The sequence below is a fragment of the Mus caroli genome, unplaced genomic scaffold (assembly GCF_978045245.1).
Source record: "Mus caroli unplaced genomic scaffold, Mus_caroli_1 scaffold_1, whole genome shotgun sequence".
NCBI lineage: Eukaryota > Metazoa > Chordata > Mammalia > Rodentia > Muridae > Mus > Mus caroli.
Window position 1 is genome coordinate 140,951,580 of NW_028227256.1, and position 11,581 is coordinate 140,963,160.

General features: G+C 44.4%; 1 protein-coding gene across 1 annotated transcript; it reads left to right on the forward strand.

The window, feature by feature from the left end:
• Positions 1-1,185: 1,185 nt before the first annotated feature.
• Positions 1,186-9,120, forward strand: Glrx2 (glutaredoxin 2). Its single transcript, XM_021162169.3, is given in 5 exon segments — positions 1,186-1,413; positions 3,193-3,256; positions 7,380-7,556; positions 8,852-8,956; positions 8,958-9,120. Coding segments are annotated over 5 exon segments (474 nt in total). The 5' UTR covers positions 1,186-1,315; the 3' UTR covers positions 8,988-9,120.
• Positions 9,121-11,581: the final 2,461 nt, after the last annotated feature.

An 11,581-nucleotide genomic window follows, 5' to 3' on the forward strand; every position in this document is an offset into this window, starting at 1 on the left:
GTACTTGCATTCTGATGTTTTTTAAAGGAGCAACTGCTCACTAAAAAAAAATCTCATTTACAGTATATTAAAATTAAATTGTGCAGAAGACATGGTAGTGAATGGTATCCCAGCATTTAAGAGATGGTGCTGGAGGATTGTAAAATTGAGACCGAATGGGGATAAACAATGTATCTCTAGAAAGAGGGAGGGGTTTACATTGTTACGCTTAATTGAACCATAGGTAAATTGTTCTTCAAAAGTTCTACTTCAAAACAAACAAACAACAAAAGCCACAGTAAGTTTCCCAAGTCGCTATCTCTTGGTAAAATTATATGTAAATAGCAAACTTTGATTTTCAAAGTAAATTCGGGCTTTAAAAAAAACATGTTATACCCCTGGGAGATTTGATTTTGCAACTAACTTTATGACTATGAAAATCTTTTATGATTTGATGATATACAGACCAAGGGAAGTAAAAAAAGAGCACCCATAAACAGAAGTTCTAATTTTGTACCTTGGCAACATGAATCTTAAGTTTGGGTTCAGCATGGAGGCTCAATAAAGGTATGGATAGTTCCAAACATTGTTCATAGTTTTAGATACACCATTAGACCTTGGCTTTCAGTTTCAGCATCCTCAGTGTATACAGCTAAGGGCGGATCCCCCTGAACTTATGAAAACACGTACAAAGTGCTATTATTACCATCACTGAGAGGCTTGGGTAGGTTTGTCATTAGGAGCTGTGGCAGCCATGGCTGTTAAAGCCATGATGAACTGTCTCTGGGCTAATTCGTTTCCTAATTTCAGTTTATTTTAAAAACACCAACTTGTTTTCTTCGGAAAGAACATTAAACATTCTCTTTCTGAGTGTACAATTCAACCTGCCTATGGACTCCTGATCAATAAATTAATCTTAAGATGACATTCCGGTCGGTCCATCTTTCACATCCTAAACCTGTCTGACCGGAGGCGGTGACTGAATTACCTACCACCCTCAGGTAAACACCGGGCCACCACCCTGCCTCGAGTAATTTTTCTTGTGGCTCTCCCTAAGCCTCTTTCTTAATCCTGAATGCCGGCGTGAGGAGCTCGGGAGAACTCGGTAGAGATCGGAAGAACTCGGCAGGCAGGTGAGTCCCTCGCCCTACAGTCGAGGATGCGAACGCGCGGGCGCGTGGGCGCGCGCAGACGGGGGAAGCCAGGAAGCGCGGCGAGCCGGGCGGCGGCGCGGACAGCCCGATGGGGCGGAGCGAGGCAGCCGGAGGGGCGGGCTCCCGGCGTCGTGGTCGCGCTCGCCCGCTGCTCTCCCGGAGGCTGCCGGGGACCCTTGGCTATGTCCTGGCGCCGCGCGGCTTCGGTGGGGAGGCGGCTGGTGGCGAGCGGGAGGATCTTGGTGGGGCGGCGTGGCGCGGCTGGAGCTGAGGGCTCGGGGTACGCGGCGGGGCGGGGCGGGCCTGCGGGGCGCGTGGATCCCTGCGGTAGTGTTAGTGTGGACCTTCCCCAGTGGTCCCAGCCGGCTTGAGACAAACAACAGACGTCCTAGCCTGAGCTTCACATATACAGCATGTGGTTTTAACTCAGCGTAGACCTGGATGACCCTGAAAAGAGACTCCCCTGCTTGTGGGAACTTACATTGTCGTTCTTAGGTTGATTGTAAGTCTTTGCTATCCTGTCGCAGGACGTGAACTTGACTCATGCTTTTAAATGCCGGCTTTGCAGCTAGTAACTCTGGCATCCTGTAGATGTGGTTTCTGGCTTGATGGGAGCACTGCTTTCCTTGGCTTCCTTCCTTAGCATAACCCTGGGCTGGCATACCAGTGATGGCCGATCAGGCCTGGCCTAGGCAGCTGTCAAGACATCTGTCTCAACATCCTATACTCCTCTGACTTACCTTCTGAAAGCGCTGATCACGTGATGTTAACCATTTGACAGATCATTAGGACTGTTTCCTATTGGATATATCTGGTGTATATCCTGCTTTGCCCACCTACCACCTCTTAGTAGATGTTTCATAAATGGAGCGCGACTAGTTGGTGCTTTATCAGTGCTGAGGTATTTCATTGGGCATTTATGCGGTGCCTGCCCCTTTCCTTAATAGGAAAGCTAAACCAGAAATCGAAGGGACTGCCTTAAGAAAGGTAGGGGTGCTTTTTTGGAGCTTTTTCTTTGGCAGGGAATATACCTCTTTGGTCCTCTTAATTTCTTAGAAAAGCTCACCCGTTGTAAATGCTACATAGGTTTAAGGAGGTGGTAAATGCTAGATTAGAGATTTTGTTTTTAGAGTTGAAAACCCAACTAGATTGGATTGATGCCATCCAGTGTTCTTCCCGGTCAAAGCCAACTGGCACTTTCCTACTGCTTTGAACTTCACAAACCCAGCCAGCTTTTTTTCTCAAAGCTGCCTCCCACAAAGTAGGGAGCAGTCTTCCAAGCTTCTTACTCCCTCCTACCCTCTCTCTACCTGGAAAAAGCCCATGGTGCTTTTAGTGGTTTCCTTGTTAGTCTGTTGGGGAACAAGGAATGCTAATGACAAATGCACATTTAGTTGCAATGATTCCTCTCTCTAACTCATCTTTGTTGTTACGGAAGGTGATGCTTGATGCAAGCTTATTTGAAGTGGTCCAGAGTGACCAAGTAGAGCAGATATTCATCATCCAGGGCTAACATGAGCTGGGAAAGGCCATTTGATATAGATTCATTCAGAAACAGGACTGAAACGCTACACTGTGACTTAGGACGTGTTTTCACTGGGGCCTTTAAATTTTAAACTTAAAATAGCTTACTTTGCACTTAATATAAGTATCTGGGTGTGGTGGCTTTAATCCCAGCATTTGGGAGGCAGAGGCAGGTGGATTTCTGAGTTCCAGGCCAGCCTGGTCTACAGAGTGAGTTCCAGGACAGCCAGGGCTACACAGAGAAACCCTGTTTAAAAAAAAAAAGAAAGAAAAAAAAAAAAAAAAAGAAAAAGAATAAGAGTATACTGAACAACCGAGCCAGAGATTGGTTTTCCTAGGTAAAATTTATTGAAAGGCTGCTTAGAGAAGCACATGGGTCCTGCTGGTGTTAGCGGACAAGTACTATGAGAACTGGTGTTTTGTGCAGATAAAGCTTCTTCCTGCTTTGTGTATTTGGACATATTCATATTTAAGGTTGTCTTCCCTGCTGGGGGGTCACCTCATTAACTGTGCTGATCTCTTTCATTTGTTTTAGAATGGGAAACAGCACGTCGTCGTTTTGGGGGAAGTCTGCAGCTACTCCTGTGAACCAGATCCAAGTGAGTGATGGGGAAGACAGAGGAAGAAGAAATAGCTCACACTGTTAATGTACTTATTTTGTGGCCAGACTTGACATAGTTGGGAAAATATATCACTAAAGTATTATCTATTTTAAAAATTGCTATCAAAGTTATCCTTGTGACAAGTCCTATACCATTTCATTGGTTAAAGTTTCTGAAATTTCTTCTTCTTTCTTTTTGTGTGGTTTCTGTGTATACACATGGCTGCATGCTTGTGTGGAGGCCAGAGGAGGGATGTCCAGTGTCCTGCTCTATCAGTTTCTGCTTTATTCCTTTGAGATAGTGCTCCACCAGTTCTGTCTCTACGTTCCCTATCACCCCCACCTCCCAGAGCTGGGGATATAGGTGTGGTCTCCTTGAGTTGCCTGGAATAACGGTGAACTGCTCTTAGGCAGGCTGCTCTTGAACTTGACATGTTGCTTCAGCTCCCTACGTAGCTGAGATTACAGACCTGTCCTACCAGACCTGGCTGAAACTTATTCTTAATCCATCTATGAGGTTGAATTTCTTTTTTTTTTCCCATCATGCCCACTCGAAGTCTACTGTTGACCTCAGAGTGAGGCTTTCAGAGCCAGGGTTTTTGTGTGGTTTTGGCACGAGGAGCACCTACTGTGTAATAATTACTCCGTAAATTATTCTCTTTGGGGTACCGTACATGGCTCTATTCTCTTGTTTTCTTCTCTCTTTCACTGTCCATCTTAATTACTTCTGCCTCAGAAATTTTGTGTTAAGCTGGATCTGGCCTCATTTTCCTGTCATCCTAGCAGTTGGGAAATGGAAGCAAGAGAGAAAATTCAAGCCTTCTTCGGAACCCCCCCTTCTGAGATCCGTCTTTGCAAACAAAAATGAAATCAAAACCATTTTGATTTCTCTTATACGTGTATTTTTCTTCTCTTCCTGCTCATGAAGCACATCTTTGTCTCCCTCACTTCCTTCTGCATATGTTTTGTTTCTGCTATGGCCTCAGGGTGCAGCTCAGTGGCAGACCATAAGCCTGGGCCTTTGCTTTCCAGTAACACACAGAGGGAATCTGAGTTTGTTTTAGCTGCCTCACTGTCTTCCGAGTACAGCAGCAATTCGAGAAGCTTCTTATACGGGGTGTTCTCTATTTTAAAATATGAAACAGCACCATGAAATGTTTAGTGAGGGTGGGTTTGAAAGTGAAGAGTGTCTATGAAACCCTGGCATTATCATCTGGAGGTCCACTCACTTTGGACTCTCTTCATTAGTGCTTCTGTGTTGGGGAAGCATTCAGAGTCAGCGCTCATCCCTTCAAGTCTAAATGATAGGCCCTGAGTGCCTCTAACCTAAATAGCATGGTGGAAGATTACTGGCTTCAGGTGTAGTGTGGAGTTGGAGGAAATGAGACAATGAACGTCTCAGCCTCAGTTCTGTTGTCTGTAAAACTGACTCAGTAATGTAGTATGTTATCATGTATGGCTGGCCTTGCTGTGATAGAATGTTAAATATTTTGAGAAAGTAGGAGAAAGAACATAGAATAGATCACACGCATATGTCTAGGCTGTGACTCACTTCTGACCCCTCAGGGTGAGTCTACGTTCTGAAGCTCTCTGGGTATCCCACTTAGTGTTTCTGTCTTCCTCTTGAGGTCACTGTTTATGCTGCATTGCTGGGAACTAAAAAGGGGGGGTTCTGGGGGGGAGTGGGGAGGAAAGACCCACACCCCACCAGAATTTCACCTATTCTCTGGTCTGTCAGGTGTGGGAGAGCTGCCATACACTTTCCACTCAGCCCTGGGTGGGCATTCAGGTCTCTGACCCACTCTTCGGTGGTTGGCAAAGGGGCAGCCCTTCCTGGGTGGGATTCCTGGAGCTACTTTGCTAAACCAACCGGGGTTATGGGAGAGAGGGATGAGGGAAGAGGTTCCCAACACAGGCACCAGTGAGCGCAGTGGATCTTGATTGGAGCAGAGACTCTCTATGGTTTTAGAGCTTTATTATAGAAATGCCGGGGGTAAGGAGAGAAGGGAGAGGGGGGGAGGAAAGGCTAGAGAGAAAGAGAGTAAGGGAGAGAGGAAAGGAGAAGACAAAGAGAAAGGAAAGAGGAGAGAGGGGTGAGAGAAGTGAGAGGTAAGAGAACAAAGGAGTGAGAGAGACAAGAGAGCAAGCAGGGACTGAACAGAATTTTTACTGTTGTCTTTACTGTTGCTAGGTCACTGGGGAGGAGTTTAGCTTGAAAGTCAGAAGCTTGGGCCATTGCCTATGTGACTTCTAGCCATGCTTCTCTTGTGGGGGCTGTGGGGGGGGGGTGGTAACTTAGGCAGGAGCCAGAGTTCCCAGAGCATGAGGGAACACCTACCATGTCATGAAGGTGAATTACAATTTCCGGGTTCAAGCCGGGTGTGGTGGCGCACACCTTTAATCCCAGCACTCGGGAGGCAGAGGCAGGTGGATTTCTGAGTTCGAGGCCAGCCTGGTCTACAAAGTGAGTTCCAGGACAGCCAGGGCTACACAGAGAAACCCTGTCTCGAAAAAAACCAACCAAACAAACAAACAAATGATTTCCGGGTTCAGACCTCAGCTTGACTGGAGAGCACCCTGTCTGTGCATTGCCCAATGCCCACACTGCATCTTGTAAGAACCATCTAGGTGGGTGCTCAGATGCTAGCTCTTGTCCATTGAAAACCTATGTGGATGCCAGAACTTGGACATCCTCATGCTTAGAAATGACACACCAGATAGTGGTGGCCCATGCCTTTAATCCCAGTACTCGGGAGGCATCGGCAAGCGGATCTCTATGAGTTTGAGATCATCCTGGGACACTGAGTAAGTTCTAGGACAGCCAGGGCTACCCAGAGAAACCTTGTCTCAAAAAACCAAACCAAATCAAGACAAAAGGAATGCAACAAAATTACAAGAAAGCATGGTAGGCTGGTTAGACATACACCAAAGCTGAGACTATGGTAAAGACCCAAGAAGAGTGCTACCCAGGTAGCTATCATAGAGTCATTTGGGAAACTTGCTTATAACTTGGGCTTCAAATGATTGAGCAAGTGGGTCAATCTTGAAGTGGCTTTTGCAGGATCACCTGAAAAGCATAGCTTATCACAGTAGCTTTTAGGCAGTACGCTATTGTCCATACTTGGTGAAAGCTGAGCATTTTAAGGAGAAAGGTCACCTTATTTCCCTGCGACTGGAAGTTATTGGTAGTAGGGAATCAATGCCTCCTGAGCACCTCTTAAAACATTTGGGAAGTACAATAAAGATTAAGTGTCTGGACTATAGGGCTGGGTTCACCTGAACTCACAGCTAGCATAGTTATTAATCAAGGATAGCAGGTAGGTTACTGTGATGGTTTATATATTCTTGGCCCAGGGAGTGGCACTATTAGAAGGTGTGTCCCTGTTGGAGTAGATGTGGGCTTGTTGGAGTAAGAGTGGTATTTGTGGGTGGGGTCTTTAAGACCCTCATCCTAGCTGTCTAGAAGTCAATATTCTGTTAGCAGCCTTCAGATGAAGATGTAGAACTCTAAGCTCCTCCTGCATCATGCCTGCATGGATGCTGCCATGCTCCTGCCTTGATGGTAATGCACTGAACCTCTGAACTTGTAAACCAGCCCCAATTAAATGTTGTCCTTTATAAGAGCTGCCTTGGCCATGGTGTCTTTTCACAGCAGTAAAACCCTAACCAGGACAGTTACTTATCTTCCTATGTGCCACAGTTTCTTATCTGTGACGTTTAAATAATACAGGGTGAACCTATAGTGATTACAGTGAGGCTGAAATGACTTCTTGACATCAAGAATATGCAGGAGTGTTTGTAGTATAAGAATTGGCTGTCATAATATATGAGAGATCAAAACCAAAGACTTGGCTGTCATTGGTTTCATTCTTGATACTACTCAGGAAGCCAGTGTTTTGATACTTTTTTTGTTGTTGTTTCTAGTGGCCATGGCCATTGTTTGAAATGAATACTATCCCTAATCTACAGATACCACACATAGATGATTGAAACTTCACTGGAGCACAGAGTTGTGCTCTACACTGCAGAATCATAATCCTTTTACAAATTTTGATTTAATTACAAAAGGTAATGTGGAGAATGAAAAGGTTTTGTTTGTGTTTATCTATTTTTTATTTTAGGAAACAATTTCTAACAATTGTGTGGTGATTTTCTCAAAAACATCCTGTTCTTACTGTTCCATGGCCAAGAAGATTTTCCATGACATGAATGTCAACTACAAGGCTGTGGAGTTGGATATGCTGGAATATGGCAACCAGTTTCAAGATGCGCTTCACAAGATGACTGGGGAAAGAACTGTGAGTATAGTCTCAGCTCTGCTGCTCCTGGAGATGGGTTAGTACCATACCAGTCCTCGGACACTAGACTTTCCTGCTAGCAAAAGCAAGCCTGACATTTCAGTGGATTACACGTTGATAAATAAATGGCAGATCTACAAAGAAACCAGCCTCATAGAATATGAAACAGCATAGTGAATGTGTGTGTGTGTGTATGTGTGTATGTGTGTGTGAGAGAGACAGAGACAGAGACAGAGACAGAGACAGACTGGCATGAGGCAGGTGATGATGTCATGAGTATTTGTGGAACATTAAGATCCTCTTGGAGGGTCTGGTTGATTGATATTGTTGTTCCTCCTATGGGTTGCAAACCCCCTTCAGGTCCTTCAGTCCTTCCTCTAACTCCTCCATTAGGGGTGCCATGCTGAAAGGGGATAACATTTGAAATGTAAATAAAGAAAATATCCAATAAAAGGAAAGGGGAAAAAAAAAAACTCCTTTTGGAGGTCTTTGTGAGGTAAATTCATCCTTCCACTCTGGAACAGGACAGACCGGAATGGACTCTCCAGCCTCTGTGCATATCTGTGTATTCTGCTTCTTGTTTTAGCTTCTGGAAATCTGCATATTTTTTCATGATATGAACAGGCAGAGGACTGACTAGTCATGGTTGCCGCTTTCCTTCTTGTTTGAAGGTTTGTAGGAGATACCTGGAAACACGTAGACAGGAACCACAGAAACATTATTAATACTTCCCTACCTTCCCTTCCTTTCTTGCTGCTCAAGGACAGTTTTTTTAGAGGTTAAAAGAAAAACTGCTGGGTCACACAAGCTGAAAAAAATCTCAATAGTTGCCCAAGGGAGAAGAATAGAAGAGGAAAGGAAAGGCAGCCAGCTGGTTAAGCCAGCACAGAGGTCAGACACAAGGGAGACAAGCAGCTGGCAGGCGGTCGGGGAAGGAGGCTTTAGAGAAAGTAGGGAAGCTCAAAGGATCAGAAAAAATGTACTTAGGTTCTGAGGAGCATCCCAAAGAAAGAGGCAGAAAAAAGGAAAAGTTGATCCTTTCTGCCTCAGGCCTCTGAAGGGCAGGCAGACCCCGAGGAACCTCCTGGAGGCTGGTTGGGCTCGCCTTATTTTGTTTTTTAAAATTAGTGTGGTCTGTAGGAGGAGGGGCTTTAGAATTAGATTGCGTTAGATTTGCCTCCTATCTCTTTTCCTGTTGCTATATTCGGCAAGTTACTTTTCCTCATTTCCCTCCAAAACTGGACCAGTTCTGACACCGATGGTTAGGCCTTATTTATCTTTTCCTTCTTCAACAGGTTCCCAGGATATTTGTCAATGGACGATTTATTGGAGGCGCAGCGGACACTCACAGGCTTCACAAAGAAGGGAAATTGCTGCCTCTGGTTCATCAGTGTTATTTAAAAAAAAAACAAGAGGAAAGACATTGAATGATGTGGATAGTCGCCATACCAGTAAATGCTAGTTAGTGCAGTCGTACCTTTGACTTGAGGCTGTTTTCAGTGTGTGGATTGCCTTCATAAAGATGATTCAAAATAATGAACAATAAATTTCCCTGGACCCTTCATCTCCCGACTGGCCAGTTTTTGAGCACGAGATGGTATAAAAAACTAAAGGAGGTGGAGTTACATCAAAAGTCAAGAATGTTTATTAAGAATTTAAGAATTTTACAGCAAAGAGGAAGTACGCACTTAAACTCTTGCTCCCTGTGGCATTCAGGAATTAACTTCTCACGTTCACTAGCTGTCAGGGCTGAGGACTGACATGTGGCTTCTTTAAAATGTAATGTGGTACAGATGTGCAGTAGGTTGGGATACCATATCATGACAACCCTTTATGTTCTAGACCACCAAACATACTAAATATGTAGGATGTGATGAACTTTATAGTTGGGGCATCAAACTGCTAGTGACTTCATGGTCAGAAAGCAAAAGGTTTCAATAGAGTGAGAGTGAGCTTTTCAAACAGTTCAGAAATGTTATTTAGTTCTGTTGCCAGTTGGACGTTCTACCTTTCAGGATGTGTAACAGCTACTGGAATTTTTTTTTTTTTTTTCATTTTGGAGACAGGGTCACTCTGTAGCTCTGAATGGTCATAAATGCAAAAGTCAGTCCTCCTACCTGTTTCCACGCTTGGATTATATGCTGAGCTACCACACCCAGCTTGAGGATGTTTAAGAGAAACAGGACTTAGAGTTTAGACTAAAGGTCCTTGTTAATATTCCGAACGTGCCTCATTACAGACATCCTGTGTTGGAAACACATGACATACCCTGATATGGTACGAGGTGAGGCCTTTACGAAGTACTTAATCCTGAGGGCAGATGGGTCAGTGCTCTATTAGAGTGGTCCTTGCTAAAAGGATGAGTTTGCCCCCTTACCTCTCCCGTCTTTGCTCTTCCTCTTCTTCCTCTGCAGTGTCCTGAGACAGCAAGGAAATCCTCACTAGATGCTGTGCCTTAACCTCACCTTCCCAACCGATGACCTAGAGAAAGTCCATCTCTTCTTCATAAAGTACTCAGTCTCAGGTATTTTGCCTGAGTCCCACAGATGGAGCGTCCCTAAAATCACTTCTGTTATCTTACTATTTTCTAACTAGGAAGACACTGTTCACATTGACTTCATTTCAGATAAACTTAGCAAACAGAATTAACCTTTAAGAAGTAATATTTAAAAGAACTGAAAACATTTCCAATGCTTTACTAGTCTGGTCATAGTTTCAGCCTCTGGTCAAGAATATTTTAAGTGCTTAAGAAGTGATGCATTTCCTTGCAGATTCTCAGAGTCACGTTGGAAATGTTATCAAACGCTGAGCCTTTCTCAGGTAGGAAGAACATGGACTTCCCAGAGTGAGCGCTTCAGCTAGACTAGGGAGTCATGCAGAGTTTGGAGGGAGACAGTGACTTGCTGTCAGAGATGTTTCCTACGTGGACTTCAACTGGATTTTGGATACCTTGACATAGTGAGAAGTTAAGACAGCTCAGCTCTCCTGATAGTTCATTTGAGCTGTCATGTTGGTAGGAAAGGAAGACGGTGTATTTTTATTCCTTTATTTTACACTATATCATGAGAAATTGTATAATTTTACTATGCTCTAAAACTCACATTAGAGATTAGACTAAGTCTTATGTATGAGAAAGGTGACACTGTTCCTGTTGTCACTAGTAATCTTATTAGGATGTAAGGTCAGAGGCAGGTTACTTAAATGCACAGCTACACCAACCACGTAATAATATGGTACTTGGCTTTGAGGAACTTTTTTTGTGGTATTCAGACTCAGACCCAGGGCTTGAACTGCAGGCAGGTGTGCAGGTGCCTTACCATTGACTTACACAACTTTTTTTTTTTTTTTTTTTACATTAGACTTTTTTTTAAATTAGATATTTTCTTTATTTACATTTCAAATGTTATTCCCTTTCCTAGTTTCCCCTCTGAAAATTCCCTATCCCCTCCCGCTCCCCCCAACTCACCCACTCCCGTTCCTGGCCCTGGCATTCCCCTATACCAGGGCATAGAACCTTCACAGGACCAAGGGCCTCTCCTCCCATTGATGACCAACTAGGCCATCCTCTGCTACATATGCAGCTCGAGCCATGGGTCCCACCATGTGTTTTCTTTGGTTGGTGGTTTAGTCCCTGGTTGCTCTGGGAGTACTGGTTAGTTCATATTGTTGTTCCTCCTATGGGGTTGCAAACTCCTTCAGCTCCTTGGGTCCTTTCTCTAGCTACTTCATTGGGGACCCTGTGCTCTGTCTAATGGATGGCTATGAGCATCCACTTCTGTATTTGTCAGGCACTGGCAGAGCCTGTCAAGAGACAGGTATATCAGGCTCTAGGCATCTGCCATAGTGTCTGGGTTTGGTGGTTGTTTATGGGATGGATCTCCAGGTGGGGCAGTCTCTGGATGGTCGGTCATTCCTTCAGTTTCTGCTCCATACTTTGTCTCTAACTCCTTCCATGGGTATTTTGTTTTCCTTTCTAAGAAGGATCAAAGTATCCACACTTTGGTCTTCCTTCCTTCTTGAGTTTC